The sequence below is a fragment of the Theropithecus gelada genome, chromosome 1, assembly GCF_003255815.1.
Source record: "Theropithecus gelada isolate Dixy chromosome 1, Tgel_1.0, whole genome shotgun sequence".
Taxonomy (NCBI): Eukaryota; Metazoa; Chordata; class Mammalia; order Primates; family Cercopithecidae; genus Theropithecus; species Theropithecus gelada.
Window position 1 is genome coordinate 72,765,922 of NC_037668.1, and position 18,788 is coordinate 72,784,709.

General features: G+C 43.9%; 1 protein-coding gene across 2 annotated transcripts in view; it reads right to left on the bottom strand.

Annotated features, from left to right (window-relative positions):
• Nucleotides 1-18,788, bottom strand: part of EIF2B3 (eukaryotic translation initiation factor 2B subunit gamma) — a 147,926-nt gene that overhangs the window by 22,914 nt on the left and 106,224 nt on the right. For both annotated transcript variants that reach the window (XM_025404876.1, XM_025404868.1), the window contains exons 7-10: nucleotides 5,400-5,527; nucleotides 3,907-4,097; nucleotides 1,227-1,304; nucleotides 527-675 (exon numbers count right to left, since the gene is read on the bottom strand). In XM_025404876.1, coding sequence (XP_025260661.1) covers nucleotides 527-675; nucleotides 1,227-1,304; nucleotides 3,907-4,097; nucleotides 5,400-5,527 — 546 coding nt within the window. The remainder of the gene's footprint in view (nucleotides 1-526; nucleotides 676-1,226; nucleotides 1,305-3,906; nucleotides 4,098-5,399; nucleotides 5,528-18,788) is intronic.

Sequence of the window (18,788 nt, forward strand, 5' to 3'; positions counted from 1 at the left end):
TTTGTACAACTTCTTCATTTTCCCAGAGTTAATAACTGTCTTGTTTTTGTTAGTGTTGTTTTTTCTATGTTATCCCCAATTCAACTTCAAACTTTTAGCCAGTTGTCTAAATTGCCTTTCAAATGTTTGTATGTATCTAGTATTTTATCAGTTGCATCTTGCTGAATAGATCTTTTCTGGATTCTTGGGTTTTGTTCCACTTTGGATTAACTAATCCCTTTATGCCCCATTTAAAGCTGACATTCTTATCTCTGTTCACTGTTATCCCATGGATTCTTTTTGCCTTTTTTCTGAGTTGAATCTCTTGTTTCTGATCTTTCTCTTTTTGGTTTATTTTCCATTTTGGAGGAATAAATTTCCTAGTAAAGTTGAGACTTTTCATATCTGAAAATGTTTTTATTCTATTGCCCTCCTGATTAGCACTTTGCCTGGGTATACACTTTTCGGTTAAAATGAACTTTCCTTCAGAATTTTGAAGGCATTTTTCCATTATCTTTGCCTCAAGTGGGTACATGGGGAAACATACCCTTCCTCCACAGTGACTGAGTTCATGAGAAGGCAATTGGTAATAGTCACTCTATCTTTTATGAGACAGGATGAACCAATGACTGAGCGCTTAATGGATGACTTCTCTCCAATCTGTGTCTCTGGCCCGATGAGGCTGTCAACTCCAACCTGTAAAAGGCAAAATATAAAACTCTGTCCATCCATCTCAACCAACTGCAAACCACCCTCCAGATCTTTCAAGCTGCGATCTAATGGGATCTTTCCATAGAGACACTTCAGTAAGAGGGGCCATCATCAGTATTTCTCAGGGCCACAAGGTCATACAACACCTCTGAGACCAACTCAAAACTAACTGAAGCATGGGCCCTCCTCCCTTGCCAAGAAAACAAAACAAAACAAAACAACAGACACACATACACACTCATGCATTTGTGTGTACAGATGTGCTCTCTTAAAGAGAGTGCTCAAATCAGAATTAGAAGGGGGACACATTGAGAGCTCCTGTGTCTGAGTCCCAGCACTATAATGGACCCTTCCTTACAATGTCATTACTTGCCCAGGCAGTCTTGTTGAGTGAGATTTTATTCTTAGAACCCAGCTGTGATTTCCCTGGGGCTAATGAGGTTCAGGACTTGAAGGCCTCAATCCGGCTTCTCAAGGACAAGTCTCAGTGCTCCCAAAGAACATCCCACCCCTGCTCTGGCCACACTAGCACTTACCAGGTGTTTGCTGACAATCTGGGCTGATGAATGGACCAGTGGTTCTTCTGGACAGAGAGCAGACAGCAATTTGGGCACCTTAAGGACAGAGATTTGGTCACTAAAGATCAGAAAACACCTTAGGTAGAACCCAGGGCTCAATCAGAGATATGGGGAGTTCTCAGCCATAGCTTCCTGTCTGAGTGAGGGAGAGCAGGAGGCTGCTGCATTCCCCCTAGGATGAAGATAATTCATGCTGCAGCTTCTAGATGGCCTTATTGTCAGTCTCTTAGCTGTGAATGCTCCTCCTTGAAAGTAATGCCATGTCCCTTGGCTGGGAGGCACTGAGACCAAGTCTTTGAGTTACCCACGTAGCACCTCTTGGAAAAGGAGTCCTGATCAGGTTAAGGAACACCCTGAATCCTGATCACAGGCATCCTGGGTTCCGGGTCACCTCCTGGACCACTGTGACCATGCATGAGGTAAGGATGAGATCCATTTTAGACAAATTCCAAAATAAGGAAAGACCCTGAGAAGGCATCCATCCACCAGCCAAAAGAAAACATGAAGGGGAAGTTCACACTATTCCCTCTCCAGTGTGAGAAACCTGGAAAGGTTAGAGGAATGGGGGGCTTTGGCTACTAGTCCATTAGGAAGGCACAGGTAGTGTGCCTGTCTGTGATTCTCCAGCACAGACAGAATGCTGGTCAGAGCACTGTGCGTGGCAGCCACACTAGCTGACGGAGGCCTTGTCAGTCCCCAGCCCTAGGATCTCTTCTTCCACACTCCACCCAAGGCCCTTCAGGCCTGTCTGCTGCATAGCCCCTGTTGGCACTTCAGGGGATACTTTTCCCAGCATGCTCACTCGAGAGCAGGGCCCCTCTTTCATGATGTGGACACAGCAGTGATCTGGACAAGTCTTCCCACTCAGGTTATCCATGAACATCTTTCCAGACCAGCCTGAAAGACTCTAGTCATGGGTAAATGTGGGACTAGCTATGATTTCTCATAAGCTTTCTGGCTTGGGATTCCCTTGGATCTGTAACCAATCCAGGTTGAGGCTCACCTGAGCTTTTATCTGGTGTGGGTCCTACAGATTCCTGAGCCAGGTTTTCTTCAGGGACTCAATCCCAATTTTCTTTTTCTTTTTTTTGAGACAGAGTCTCACTCTGTTGCCCAGGCTGGAGTGCAGGGGCACAATCTCGGCTCACTGCAACCTCCACCTCCCAGGTTCAAGCGATTCTCCCTGCCTCAGCCTCCGGAGAAGCTGGGATTACAGGCGTGTGCCACCATGCTTGGCTAATTTTTGTATTTTTAGTAGAGACAGGGTTTCACCATGTTGGCCAGGCTAGTCTCGAACTCCTGACCTCAGGTGATTCACCTGCCTCGGCCTCCCAAAGTGCTGGGATTATAGGCGTGAGCCACTGCGCCTGGCCTCAATCCCAATTTTCAACAATTTATTTTATATTATTCTGCGCCCCACTGCCACCCCGGTCTGCACCTGCAATTATACTTTCATAGGGTTCTACCAGGTGCAATGTAAATACCTAATCTTTTCATTATGTCACCTCTGTTATCCTTGAATGCCACCGCAATGTAGTTCCCTCAATTATTTATCTTTTCCTATCCTCTTTTTTTTTTTTTTTTTTTTTTTTAAATACAGAGTCCCACTCTGTTGCTTAGGCTGGAGTGCTGTGGTGCGATCTCAGCTCACTGCAGCCTCCACATCCCAGGCTCAGGTGATCCTCCCACCTTAGCCTTCCAAGTAGCTGGGACGACAGCCACATGCCACCACTTGGCTAATTTTTGTAGTATTTTTGTAGAGACAGGATTTTCTCCATGTTGCCCAGGCTGGTCTCGAACTCCTGGGCTCAAGCGATCCACCCGCCTCAGCCTCCCAAATTGCGAGGATTACAGGCGTAAGTCACTGTGCCCGGATGCTTTTCTTATTCTCATCTAAACCATCTGCTGCTCTGCATTTCCTTTTCCTAGTCTCATTATCCCTCCCTCCAAAAACCTTCCTCCTGGGCCTACTATACAATACAGAGTTCCTCTACATCTTCAGCCTCTTTACTGTACCCCTCTCCACCCTCTGCCTTCATTAAGGCCTGGCTTATCTTTGAGGACACTGCTTCTCCTTCAGTGGAAGCTATTTGTTCCCTGTATCTCACAAACTTTAAGGTTAAAAGGAGGGGCTAGCAAGAGACTCCTCATTAATGCTGTTTGCAGATAATTCTCTCTCATAGTCATTCCTTTCCTGAGGCTTTGCCATCTGGCCACTCTACACTCTGCTCCTTCACCTTCTCAGGGAAGCCTCCTCCATATGCCTATGTTTACTTCATCAGAGTAATGATTACAGAGTATTTACCTGCTTATTATGAAGTAAGTACCGCAGATATCCCCATGTTGAACAGAATAGGAGGAACCTGCTGACCCAGAGGCCAGAAGTTAGCCTTCCTGAAGATCTTAGCCTTTCCCTGGAGCCACAGAGGCCCTGACTATGGACCAGGCCCCCTGCTTCCTTTTTTGCTGCACCTGAGTACCCTAGTAGTCTCCCTTGACATGCCAGGTCTTGCTCAACCTTGGGAATGACAGGGATTCTTAACAAGTTACTATGTACCTAATGAAGAAACAGACAAATGGCTCAGTCGGTTTCTAGGACAAGAGCCCCACGATTTTCTTTCTAAACTTATGCTCTCACCTGTCTGTTTGCTTCCATGTAGAGTCCCAGTGTGCTCACTCGAGAGCAGAGCCCCTCTTTCATGATGTGGACATAGCAGCGCACCTGTGATCTGGACAAGTCTTCCCACCTGTCTCCTCGACAGGCATTCCAGCAGGCATCATAGGGAGCCAGGTTCAGTGTATTGGTTTCTTTTATAAAACTGTAAATATCTTCAGAACAAACACCCATACCAAGGAAATAAATGAGAGAGAGGTAACAGAACAGATATAGACTCAGTCAAGTTGTTTTTTGGTTTTTTAAGAGACAAGGTCTTGCTATGTTGCCTAGGCTGGTCTCAAACTCCCAGACCCAAGCGATCCTCCCATCTCAGCCTCCTGAGCAGCTGGGACTACAGGCGTGCACCACTATGCTTGGCTCTGAGTTAAGTTTTAAAAGAGGTTACAGCTCACACTTCTCCCTTTGGAACTCACCCACAAAACATGAGCCCTGAGGAAATCCCACTAAAATCTGTAAGAGAAAGTCAAACTAAAAGAGGCAATGTACTTCCCTAAAATATCATATGATATAAAAATGCTTAATATGAGGTCCTAAAAGCATGTGACCAGTAATCAAGACCACTAGGGAAAATAAAACAGATGGCCCTTGTAAATCATGAAATAACACAAGCCAGCATCGAGGCTTTAGTGGCCAGCCAGATTGACTTTGTGCTGCTAGTCTCTATTGCCATATCTGGTAGCTGTGCTATGACAGAAAGCACAGAACTTGGAGCCCACTGTACCAGGGCTCTAGTTTTTCAGCTCTCACAACGACTCTTTGAGATCTTTTACTTTCTGATTAAAAAACTGGGGCTCAGAGAACTGAGTAACCTGCCTTAAGACACAATGCTAGTAAGAAGGCAGTCAGATTTCAAATCCAGAACTGTCTGATGCCCAGTTCTACAATCCTAATCATCATGCTGTACTGTCAGTTTATTAATTTGAGAAATACTTTTTCAGAACATCTACTATGAGCCTACGACTGGGCCAGGGATTAGGGATATGAGAGCATATGAGACAGCTCCGATCTTCAGATCCTGGCATGGAGACACCTGGGCTGGCCTGCAGTTGGACTGCAGTTGTACATTCTTTCACCTTCCTTCCCTTGATAAAACAGGCTGAGTTTAATCAGGAACAGGGCTGCCTAGAGCCTAGAGAACAGGGGAACTAAGAAGTGGCAGGTGGAGTTTAAAGGCAAAATGGTCTAGTGAGGAACACAGCCAAACCAGAGCTATGAATCAGAGAATGGGGCTAGAGGCATGATTAGCCTGTTGCTGAGAGCATAGTGGCAGGATCTGCCTGAGCAAGCTTACCCAGAGCTCAGGGAGTGGGTTGGCAAGCCTGTCTTGCCTAGTAGGCTAGAAAATAGTCTGCTGCCTTGAGACAGGCATCTTGGGCTGGGCTAAGCTGCCAAATCACTCTTTCCAAAGGTGCTGCTACCCTTGCCCCTCTTACTGAACCAACCCAAGAACTGACCTAAGGACTTCAGCTCCTTTTTCTTTAGATCCTCTTCTTTTTCTTCTTGTCCCTGTTGTGAGGAAGCTGAGGAAAACTGTTTTCTCACTAGATACGGAATCAGTTCACTCCGGATAGAAGTGATTGACCTAGGAAGAAAGAATGGCCAAATATGAGAAACCTGACTGTCTGGAACATACCGGGATCAAAAGCTCTGTGCATACAAGGAAAAACCAAGTCCTTTCCTGTCATGGCACCTTGGGACTGTCAGAGATCAAATGTGGCATCGACTTGGAAGTTCGGAGAAGGAGAGTGCTTCCTGGTGGGTACTGAGACAGGATGTTGGTTCTAAATGACCAGGAATCTGTACCAGGGGAAGAAGGGACCTGATCTTTAGTACAGCGTGTGTTTTTTATTTATGTTTTTATTCATACTTAGCAATGGAAAGCAGAGAGGTGAGAGACTAGTACATGTTTTCCAGTGTTCTCTCACACTATGACCTTATTAGAATTTTATATTGCTAATTAATTTATGTAGCATTTACCAAGCATGTGCCAGTTACTGTGCTAGGCCTTGGAAATATATCAGTTTTGATCTCAAGGAATTCATAATCCAATGGACAGTAGCCTGCATGAGTTTAAGAGGAAAGGCAGAAGGAGATGAAACTAATCAGGTGGGGCCAGATCATGAAAGCTTTCTGTGGTGAAACCACCTTTGCAAAAATAACAGTGACAAAATTATGACTGAAAGAGATCTGACCTAATCAACTCCATCTTGCTGTTAACCTCCAAACTGCTCTTGCTCATTCCTGGGCATCGGCTGAGCTAACTTTGGAAGAAAGCTTTTTTTTTTTTTTTTTTTCTCCTGAGACAGGGTCTCACTCTGTCACCCAGGCTGAAGTACAGTGGTGCGATTTCAGCTTGCTGCAACCTTCGCCTCCCAGGTTCAAGCGATTCTCTCACCTCAGCCTCCTGAGTAGCTACGAAGCTGGGATTACAGTTGTGAGAGCCACTATGCCCAGCTAATTTTTTTTTTTTTTTTTTTTTTTTGAGACAGTCTTGCTCTATCGCCCACGCTGGAGTGCAGTGGCATGATCTCAGCTCACCGCAACCTCTGCCTCCTGGGTTTAAGTGATTCTTGTGCTCCAGTCTCCCAAGTAGCTGGGACTACAGACACATGCCACAATGCCTGGCTAATATTTTTGTATTTTTTGGTAGAGATGGGGTTTTGCCATGTTGGGCAGGCTGGTCTTTAACTCCTGGCATCAAGTGATCCGCCTGCTTCAGCCTCTTGAAGTGCTTGGATTACAGGCATGAGCCACTGTGCCCCACGTTTTTTTTTTGAGATGCAGTCTCGCTCCGTGGCCCAGGCTGGAGTGTAGTGGTGCGATCTTGGCTTACCGCAACCTCCACCTCCCAGTTCAAGTGACTCTCCTGCCTCAGCCACCCAAGTAGCTGGGATTACAGGTGCCGGCCACCATGCCTGACTAATTTTTGTATTTTTAGTAGAGATGGTGTCTCGCCATGTTGACCATGCTGGTCTTGAACTCCTGACCTCAGGTGATCCACCTGCTCTGGCCTCTCAAAGTGCTGAGATTATAGGTGTGAGCCACCATGCCTGGCGAGAAATTTATTACAGTTTATAGTTTAAATGATAGTCCTTCTCAAAATGAAACCACCTTTATAAAACTAATAAAAGGGCACAAGTTTAGGATTACAAGAGGGGCCTGAATTCTTATGATTACCAGTCATTGTTGCAAAGGTCACAAGATTTGCAACTTCCCCAGTTACTCCTGTAAATAACATCACTATTGTGGAACCTAAGATTGGCTTTTTAGGATGTCTTTTCTGACTTTTGCATTTCTGATGACTGGATGACTCCACTGGGACCACTGACCCCTCTGTGGCCCCCACCCAGAACTGGACTCAGTGGAGGACTGTCTTCCACACCCCTGTGATTGCATCCCCAACCAATCAGCAGCACCCATTCCCTACCCTGCCTACCAAACTATCCTTGAAAAGCCCTAGCCTCAGAATTTTGGGGGAGGCTGATTTGAGTAATAATAAAATTCTGGTTTCCCATTTAGCTGCCACTATGTGTATTAAACTCTTTATTGCAATTGTCCCATCTTGATAAATCGTCTCTATCTCGGCAGCAGGTAAGATGAACCCACTGGGGAGTTACAGTGGCAGTCTAGAAAGTCTGGACTGAAAAGCCAGTGGTAATTTTTTCTTTTTAGACAGGATCTCGCTCTGCTGCCCAGGCTAGAGTGCAGTGGTGCAATCACAACTCACTGCAGTCTTGACCACCTGGGCTCAAGTGATCCTCCTGCCCTGGCCTCCCAAGTAGCTGGGACCACAGGCATGTGCCACCATGCCCAGCTAATTTTTTTATTATTTGTAGAGGCAAAGTCTCACTGTGTTGCCCAGGCTGGTCTTAAACTCCTGGACTCAAGCAATCCTCCCACCTTGCACTCCCAAAGTGCTGGGATTACAGGTGTGAGCCACAGCACCCGGCTGCCAGTGGTAGTTTTTTTTTTATTTTTTATTTTTGAGATGGAGTCTCGCTCTGTCGCCCAGGCTGGAGTGTAGTGGCCGGATCTCAGCTCACTGCAAGCTCCGCCTCCCGAGTTCACGCCATTCTCCTGCCTCAGCCTCCCGAGTAGCTGGGACTACAGGCGCCCGCCACCTCGCCCGGCTAGTTTTTTGTATTTTTGGTAGAGATGGGGTTTCACAGTGTTAGCCAGGATGGTCTCAATCTCCTGACTTTGTGATCCGCCCGTCTCGGCCTCCCAAAGTGCTGGGATTACAGGCTTGAGCCACTGCGCCCAGCCGACAGTGGTAGTTTTTAAGTAAGAAAGTGACCTGATCAGTTTTCTCTCTTAGTAAGGTAATTCTGGTAGCAGTGTAGAAGAAAGCCTGGAATAAGGAAACTGAAGAAAGGGAGACCAGTTACAATATTCTGAGAGATGAGATAATGAGGCCTGAGAGAGGGGTTAAAGTATGGGCAGCTCTATAAACCCGACTTGCTGAATACTTCCCACCACTTCTCCCAGCCCCCATTCAAAGAAGCTCTGCATGCTGACACAGGACCACACAGATGGAGTGTAGGTAGGAAGGCAAGACAGAGGCAGAGGCTGAGGAGGATAAGGAAAATTATGAACCCTGGAGCTATACAGTTCACGGTTTTTGTAATTTTTAAAGGATCAAGTCAAATATCTTTGAAAAATTCTGTGTTAAGCTATGAGCTCTTGTGTTGAATTTCAATGTGATTTTTCTTCTGATCCTTTGATGGAGATTTAAAAATTTCCATGTGAATGCGAAGAATGAAACAACACTTACTCTTAGCTCTTTTTCTCCCCTTTTAATGCTTCAAACTAGTGTGGGCAGCAAATGTTCCTCTTCCATTGGAAAACAAGTCAGTTCCCTTTGAAGAAATGACAAAGCACGGACAGCTGGGGGATTTCAGGGCCATGATATTTACATTATGGACCAAAAAGAACTGTCACTGCAAGAGGCAAGCAGACAAGCCTTGGCACGTGGCCCCATCAGGCAGAGCCATTTGAGAGGATCTGTGATTTTGAAGAGAGGCTATGAAACAGCCCTGCCAAGTCCCACCCACCTCTGCTGAAGCTCAATCCCCATAATGCAGTTGGCTTAGAAGCATAATAAAGGAAACAATTACTCTTCCTGCTTCCTAAAGTGGAGGCAGCTCAGAGCTGTGCCAAGAAATGTTACAAAGCTACAGTGAACCATTGTGAACATCCTGGGCCTAAAGGCCACAAGCTGGATACAGTGCCCTGGGTCAACCTTACTTTCTCCTTTCCCTCTGATACACAGCCTTCCTAGAAACACCTGTTTTATCTTATGAAATCATAAGCTCTTCTCAAGCAATCACAAAGGAGAACAATAGACTTGACTACTAGCCGTAAACAAACAATCCCACCAAATAAAAAGATAAAATAATTGCTATGAATAGGGCAAAGAATATTCTTAATAAGCAGATATAAATGTTCAAAAAACACATAAAATATTTTCAAAGAAGTAAAAAACTAAAATAAGATGCAGTTTCTCCTCCAACTAAATTAACTGATTTAAAACAATTTTCATTACTGATAAGAGTGCTTTGAGAACAGTTACTGTCACATAATGGGAGTTGAAGTATAAAGTGATAAAATCTCTGAAAAATAATTGGCAACACTATAGCAAAAGACTTTAAAATATTCATATAATTTCACCCAAGTCTATCCTCAGAAAAATACATTACTCAGTAAATATTTGCTGAATAGATGAAATCATCAGATTATAAACAAGAATCTTTCAAAAAAAGGTATTCTCCTGTTATTTATAAAAATGGAGAACAATAAAATATTCAACAATGAAAGATCAAAATACTTCTATAACAGAATGTCATATAGGCAAAACTGTGACTGTAAAGAATTTTTTTTTTTTTTTTTTTTAAGACGGAGTCTTGCTTGGAGTGCAATGGCATGATCTTGGCTCACTGCAACCTCTGCCTCCCGGGTTCAAGTGATTCTCCTGCTTCAGCCTCCTGAGTAGCTGGGATTACAGGCGCCTGACACCACGCTTGGCTAATTTTTTTTTTTTTTTGTATTTTTAGTAGAGATGGGGTTTCACCAGGTTGGTCAGGCTGGTCTCAAACTCCTGACCTCGTGATCCGCCCATCTTGGACTCCCAAAGTGCTGGGATTACAGGCATGAGCCACGGTGCTCAGCCAAGAATTTTTTAATCGTAGAAAAAAAAAAATGCTTATAATACTCAATGAAAAAAGCAAATTATTTTTTTAGACGGAGTCTCACTAGAGTGCAGTGGCGTGGTCTCAGCTCACTGCAACCTCTGCCTCCTGGGTTCAAGCGATTCTCCTGTCTCAGCCTCCCGAGTAGCTGGGATTACAGGCACCTGCCACCACACTGGGCTAATTTTTTGTATTTTTAGTAGAGATGGGGTTTCACCATGTTGGCCAGGCTGGTCTCGAACTCCTGACCTCATGATTCGACCTGCTTCAGCTTCCCAAAGTGATGGGATTACAGGCGTGAGCCACTGCACCTGATCCAGATTATTTTTAAAGTGTGACTTCAGGCATGTATTCTCACTATATATATGAAAATAAAACAATGGAAATACACTAAAATGTTCACAATAGTTATCTCACAGTAGTGAAATTATGAATGTTAAAGCAAACTAAATATGGCCTGAGAAGGACTTTGTACTTCTATATTTGAGTGCTTGTGGACAAACTGCATCCTAACTTAATAGGTAGACGAGACTGAAAACCTAATTTAGGAGTATGTGCCTATACCAACAGCTGAGAATTGGCCAATCCCAGCAGCCATACTTCAACCACCCATACACTGCTGAGTGTTCAAACTGTGTTCAAATAACGCAAATGCTGAGCTGTAACCAATCCAGTTGTTTCTGTATCTCACTTCTGATTTCTGTACATCACTTCATTTTTTTGTCTAAAAATTGTCAAATGCCTCTGACCATGAGGCATCCTTGGAGTCTTTCTGAATTTGCTGTGCTTCTGGGGGCTTCCTGATTCATGAGTCATTAATAGATCAAATAAACTCCTTTAAACTTAATTTGGCTTGAGTTTTTCTTTTAACAGATGGTGTCAGAAGTGGGATCTGAAGTAGAGCTTTAATGACCCCCAGGAGCTGAGGGAACAAGCAAGGTACCTGCAAGGACCCACTTATGTCCACTGATCTCTCAGAGTGACTGGGGATTGTGGGTAAGCTCTCTCTCTCAGATTTCAGAGCTCCAAGGATTTGTGTTTTGAGCTATCCAAGTTTATTTGAGCAAATTTCTTGATCCAAACTGGGTCCAGGATTGGATTTGATCCAGTAATTAGCTGGCTTGGATCCAGTTAGAAGCTTCTTACATCTGACTGGGTCAGAAAGAAACTGGTTGTAAATGGTAATATTATAGGGGTTGTAAAATTTGGCTCTTAAAAATTCACAGGGATGTTTGTGTTCTACCCCTTTGTTTCATTTTTCTTGTGTGCTTAGGTAGGAAAAATCATTGGCTAAATTCATCAAGGGAACCTGAGAGCAAAGTGAATATTTTAGGTAAAAACGGGATCCTTAATTTCTGGAAAACTGAATTCCTTCCAGCTTATACACTAGCTGGTAAGCAGTGAAGTCTTACAGAAATGGCGAAATCTTTTTTTTTTTTTTTGAGGCGGAGTCTTCACTCTGTCGCCCAGGCTGGAGTGCAGTGGCACCATCTCAGCTCACTGCAAGCTCCGCCTCCCGGGTTCGCGCCATTCTCCTGTCTCAGCCTCCCGAGTAGCTGGGACTACAGGCGCCCGCCACCACGCCCGGCTAATTTTTTGTATTTTAGTAGAGACGGGGTTTTACCGTGTTAGCCAGGATGGTCTCGATCTCCTGACCTCGTGATCCGCCCGCCTCGGCCTCCCAAAGTGCAGGGATTACAGGCGTGAGCCACCGCGCCCAGCCCAGAAATGGCGAAATCTTACGAAAGATAACTTACAGTAGAACGTTCCAAATGAACAATGCACTGAAGTGCATCGAGACTCATCTAGCGATGCTTATTGATATGCAGACACTTCTAAAAATATTTCAATATTTTTATTTAAAGACTTTACGAAGGCTGGGCACGGTGGCTCACATCTGTAATCCCAGCACTTTGGGAGGCCAAGGCAGGTGGATCACTTGAGGTCAGGAGTTCAAGACCAGTCTGGTCAACATGGTTAAACCCCATCTCTACTAAAAGTACAAAAAGTAGCCAGACATGATGGTGCAGGCCTGTAATCCCAGCTACTCGGGAGGCTGAGGCATGCTTGAATTCAGGAGGCGGAGGTTGCAGTGATCTGAGATCGCACTACTGTACTCACTCCAGCCTGGGTGACAGAGCCAGACTGTCCCCCCCCCCCAAAAAAAAGAGGCACCTAAATGATTGATTACAAAATTAGATTTGCTAAGCTTTTAGCTTAGTTAGTATATGATCCAAAGGAAACAGACTGCAGCACCAATTGGCTGACTTTGGATATGTAATGGGGGTACATCTTACCTGAGTAAAGGATGGGACTGGGTGAGAGGCCTTCCCCTCAATAAAGTCCCTCTTGGTTAAAAATGGATAAAGATGACAGGGCCCAACCGGGGGCAAGTTTGGGCCTTGCCATTTCAATATTGGGTGCTAAGCATCCATATGGTGGCTAATGTCTATGTTTTGTCACATGTGTTTTGCTATGTCCAGAATGGAAAATATTAGAATTCAGGTCCACCATGCAGCTGTTTGGGTGGCAACTTGCAAAATTGAGAGGAATTTGTCTGTGGTTCCATGATTTTCCTTTGTGATGCAGCTTGGCCCCCAGAGCGATGCTGTGGCAAGCAGTGTTGCTAGGGCTGCTCAGGGAAGGGGAACCCAGAAACAGGACATGCTGGCAAAGGGGTAAAAATTTCTTACCAGTGAGACTTCTGGCCTCTCTCTCTCTCTGCAAATTGGCTGATGAATAGTAAAAATCACTGTTTATCTCCTCTGTAAAGTTTTGATTAATGAGAAAAAGAATTCTAAGGCTAGTAATTAAGTCATAATGAATCTAATGTATTTTGTGCTATGAATTTGTCTGTGTTGTTCTGTCATGAAGAGGGGTACCTTAGGATAGAACAGGGGCTTAGGACCCCATAAACTGCTCAAGATGGCCAGCAAGCTGGTCAGTAATAAACTTTGCTGCAGGTCCTTGAAACAAACAAAAAAACTGGGTGAGGTCTCCATTTTGTTCTATGTCCTTGGGAACTTGACCTTGTAACCATGTGGCCATACTTTCTCTCGGTCTCTTCCTTCCAGGGAATAGGAATTCTGGGATTCATGTCATAGCTACCTCTAAAAATTATCTTGAGTAGTTAAAAGCCTTTGCAAGCACAAAATTAACTACTCTAGGCTCTTTCTGGGAAGAGCAGGAAGAGCAATGGAAACTCCTAGTGTTGTAGCTCAGCAGCTAAGGCTTTGACTTTTCACAGTGATGCCCTGGGTTCAATTCCTGGCTTAGGGAATGAGTCCTTTCTGGTTTGACATGTGCGTGACCTTTACCATTAGTTGATTATCTTCCCCTCCACAAACCATCTTGAATTCTCCTTTCCCTAAGCACCTGTGAAGTTACCTTTGGTCAAGTTCAAAAGCCAGAAATATTGTCAGTGTGGCCTGGCTAGAGTCGGGTAATAAGAAATTTAAAAGGGCTTTTTAAAAGAGGCTTATAGCTGGGAGTGGTGGCTCACGCCTGTAATCCCAGCACTCTGGGAGGCCAAAGCGGGTGGATCACTTGAGGTCAGGAGTTCAAGACCAGCCTGGTCAACATGGTGAAATGGCATCTCTACTAAAAATACAAAACACTAGCCGGATGTGGTGGCGCATGCCTGTAATCCCTGCTACTCAAGCTGAGGCAGTAGAATTGCTGGAACCTGGGAGGTGGAGGTTGCAGTGAGCTGAGATTGTGTCACTGTACTCCAGCCTGGGTGACAGAGCGAGGCTCCATCTTAAAAAAGGAAAAGAAAAAAAAAAAAAAAAAGAAATTAAGCTGACTTTTAACCATAGTGCTTTTATTTTTATTTATTTTATTTTTTATCTTTTTTTTTTGAAACAGAGTCTTGCTCTGTTCCAGGGATTCTCCTGCCTCAGCCTCCTGAGTAGCTGGGATTACAGGCACATGCCACCACGCCTGGATACTTTTTATATTTTTAGTAGAGATGGGGTTTCACCATGTTGCCCAGGCTGGTCTCAAACTCCTGACCTCCAGTGATCTACCTGCCTTGGCCTCCCAAAGTGCTGGGATTACAGGTGTGAGCCACTGCACCTGGCCAGTCAGCTTAATTAAAAGTGGATATTCAAGCTCTAACAGACTGGGACTCCTTGCAAAAAACAGAGCAGGTGTCACAGACCTCATTGTGGGAAAAAACTCTGTTTTCCTCATGAAACCCCAGGAATGGGTGGTGGATAGATTCCTCCGAAAATCTAAGGCTAAATATACTTTTAACAATGGCTAATGGCAGTTATTAGGGAATACGTGGCTCTTTGCACATTTACATCAGAGAAGCATGCTCTTGGCCACCTAGAAGTTATGGAAATGTCCCCACTCCCCACTGAGAGATAAGACTTCCATGGGAGCTGGGCTGATTCCCTCTTTTTGGGATCCAGGATCTGGTATAAAAATGGGACCCATAATTTTTGGGGGTCTGTTTTTGTCTTTCAGCTGTGCCTGCTTATTAGGCCCTAGAAACTGCATGTTTTCCTAGCCCTGTTTCTTGAAGGGCTCTACCATGAGGCCAGTAATCCAATTAAGAAACTGACAAATGAAAAATCTTACAACTACCAGATCTTCTTCTGTCTGTCTGTGTAGTTTATATATGTGTTATGTGTGTGATATTTATGTAAAAGAGCTCTAATTAATTGGCATAAAGAAAAATAAGTGCTTAAATATTTTGAAAGAAAAATAAAAACTGTAATGCCTTTTAGTTTATGTAACTTTAGTAATCTTTGGGAAATAAAAAATGTTAAAGATTATCGGTAAAACAAAGACATTTGGTCTAAATTAGGCAGGTCAGACATTAGGTTTGCTAAATGCCTTAAGGTCACAAACTGCTTTGATTTTTGAAAATTCCTTCCAAAGCATATGTTTTTTTCCCCAAGGTATAGGCTCTGGGTCTGGGGGGTTGCAGTATGGAGATCTACCTGTCTTGCACCCACCCAAGATCACGATTCTGTCTATAAGTTGCCCTAATAATGGCCAAAATAAGGAAACCCCGTTTCTACTAAAAATACAAAAATTAGCTGGGCATGGTAGCACATGCCTGTAGTCCCACATACTCGGGAGGCTGAGACAGGAGAATTGCTTGAACCTGGGAGGTGGAGGTTGCAGTGAGCAGAGATTGCTCCACTGCACTCCAGCCTGGTGACAGAGTGAGGCTCTGTCTCAAAAAAAAAAAAAAAAAAAAAAATTCCAATACTTGAAAAAACACATGATTATTAGTTCTAGTCAAACCTGATACTTCTATTATTTTGCCTTGATCTGAGATCAGGCCCTCCTTGTGACCACAAGATTCCAGATGCCTAAAAGTGATGTCCATGGCAAAAGAAAAAGTTTGGCTACTTTTGCATTCTGGCTTTTCTGTCTTTGTAAGCAAATCAAAAGAGACTAACAATTGCCCAAATGTCTCACTTCAACTCAGTCCTTCAAAGAATTAGGAAGGAGGGAGAACAGAAAACCTACTTTTATAGGGCCTGGAACTCAAGTCAGCCAAGCAGAGGACTAAAAACTTGGGTTTTCTTGCCTCTTCTCTCAGTGGAGCTATAATTGGGAAGAAAAGGCAATTGCTGAGTTAACCCTATGCTTTGTTCTCAGTTTTTTTTTTTTTTCCTCCAAAGAAAGCTGGAAAGTAAACACGAAATTATCTTAAAGGGTCCTGATTTAAAAGCTAGATATTTGGTATACAGTTCTGTGATACCCTTTTTTCCTTGTTGACAAAATACTGACGTCTTCCATAAGAATAAAATTTCAATGCTGGTGCACAGGACTTGAGAAAGAAAAACATGTTCAGATCCTACTCCTACTGGCTGGAGAGGTCAAATCAATAAACTTTTTTTTTTTTTTTTTTGAGACAGCCTTTTGCTCTGTTACCCAGGCTTAAGTGCAGTGGCGTGATCACAGCCTCAAATTCTCTCCTAGGCTCAAGTGATCCTCCCACCTCACAGCTTCCAGAGTAGCTGAACTATAGGCACATGCCACCACACCTGACTAATTTTTCTATTTCCTATTTTCTGTAGAGACGGGGTCTCACTTTGTTGTCCAGGCTGGTTTCAAACTCCTGGGCCCAAGTGAGTCACCCACCTCAGCCTCCCAGAGTGCTGGGATTACAGGTGTGAGCCGCCTCACCTGGCCAATCAACATTCTATTTATTCAGTTTATTCACAGAGCGCCCAAAATGTGCCAGGCACTCTTCTAGACAGTAGGACTACAACAATGAAACAAAACAGGCAAATCCATGGCCTCAGATGCACTTGACAGTTTGGTTGCCTTTATATTTACTGAGCATCTATTAGTGTGTCACAAGATGAATCAGGGATGAAGTCTGTCCTCAAGGACTTCAAAAAGATGGAAAAGACAGACATGTAAATACAATTTAATGGGATGCATGTAATAATTAAAGACTATACAAGATCAGAAGAGGGAATGGTTAATTATGCCTCATGGAGACAAGCAGAGAATATTATTATGGTAGCACAGTAAGGATATCCAATCTAAGTGGTAGTAAAAGGGGAAAAAATTGAGAGACACTTCCTACAGGAATAACATCTAGGGATGTTTCAACAAATATTTAGGAATGTGCCAGAGAACAAAGATAGATGGAAAGGACATCAATTAACCATTATACTTACAGGGAGATTATTCTTAAATCTTCATCAAACCAAACATACCTTTCCCTCTGGTTTTAGATTTTCTGGCTCCATGATGATGCTTCTTTGTGGGAGTGCTTTAATTATATATATTCTTCCAGTTTTTAAGTCCTCTTTAAAAAGGTTATCTTTCCTACCATAGGCTGACCCATGATACCCTCAGATAGCACAGGCTAGCTCAACTGGGGACTCTTTATTTATAAGTCAATACAATGTGCTGTGCTGCTAGAACTTTGTCCCTTCCCCAGCAGCTGATGATTTCTAGAAGTCCCAGAGATAAAAATGAATGCAACTAAGAAGTTCAAAGAGACTACCTTGATTTATTCTTGGTAGCACCTGCATCTTCAGATATCAGTATGCAGTCACCCAATAACAGCCCTGTTGAGAAGGTGTGTAAGTCACATACTCTTAGCTTAATCTTGTTGTTATTGAAGTAAAGGACACATCATGAAACCTCTGGGACATCTAAGGACATGTAAGGAAACCAAGTACAGCCAAATTAATGGATGCCCGAACTGAACAGTAAGAAACCAAGACTACTACTGTCTACCTCTCATGGCACTATCTGGTCCCTCATCTCTGCTTCTTACCTCCACTCTGCTGTCTTGTGCTTACTCGTGGCTTTCTAGCTATTCCACACTTTTATCTTTTTAAATTTTTAACTTTTTTTAGAGACAGGGTCTCTTTGTGTCTACCAGGCTGGAGTGCAGTGTGCCATCATATATAGCTCACTGTAGCATCAACCTCATGGGCTCAAGTGCTCCTCCTACCTCAGCCTCCTGAGTAGGTGAGACTAGAGGTATATGCCATCATGCCCAGCTAACATAACTTCATTTTGTGTGTGGCTTTAATTATTACCATGATTCTGACCTTACCATGGCTGCCTATCCCCAACTCTTGACTTCACTTTGTGGGTCCTATCCTTACTTCTCTGCATCCCGACATAGCTGAGGCAAGGAAGTTGTGACTGTTCTGTTATTCTTCCAAGTGTGAGTCATGTGCATGTGCGCATAAGCATGTTAGCAATGGAGATATCCAACATCTGTGGTGGACGTTGCTGGCAATCAATTAAATAGTGATGGATTTTGTTGAGGCTGTGGCTGCATGACATTGAGCAAATGACTTTTGAGCATTTTCTTCCTCTATAATATAATACCTAATGAAAGAACTATTGTAAGAAGTGAATATATGTGAAAAGCACCCAGCATAGGGCCTGGTACACGATAGGTGCTGTTAAATCTTTTTCTTTCCTCTCTCTTCCTGCTCTGAAGGTCCAGCCCCAAGACTATAAGCACTGCATGGCAATATCAGATTCTAACACTATAAGAGGGTGACTGTAACCGTGGATACTTCTGGACAAGAAGGAAGTAATCAGTCTCAATTCTCCCTGTTAAGGAGACTAACCTTTAAGTCTCTTAAAGAGAGAAAGATAAATTTGCGGGGGGGGTGCGGTTGGGAGAGGTTCTGTACTAAAAGAAAATCAAGACTAATCCTGGTATATATTGCCTGGCATATATTGCCCATGGCTTTAGCTCACAAAGTTGGCATACTGGCATATTGCTTGAGGCCTTCATAGGGTCAGTGCCAATCTAGGGCCCTGACTCAGGTCTAGGAGCAACTCCTACTAAGGCAAGCAAAGAGCTGGGCCAATACCTGGGCTTCTAGATCTCCTAAGAGATCAGCTTCTTTAGGCTTAATCCAGCTGACATTGTAAAAGAGGGAGGAACACTCAGTTATCAAGAGGTATTGGCCGGGCGCGGTGGCTCAAGCCTGTAATCCCAGCACTTTGGGAGGCCGAGACGGGCGGATCATGAGGTCAGGAGATCGAGACCATCCTGGCTGACACGGTGAAACCCCGTCTCTACTAAAAAATACAAAAAAATAACTTAGCCGGGTGAGGTGGCGGGCGCCTGTAGTCCCAGCTACTCGGGAGGCTGAGGCAGGAGAATGGCGTAAACCCAGGAGGTGGAGCTTGCAGTGA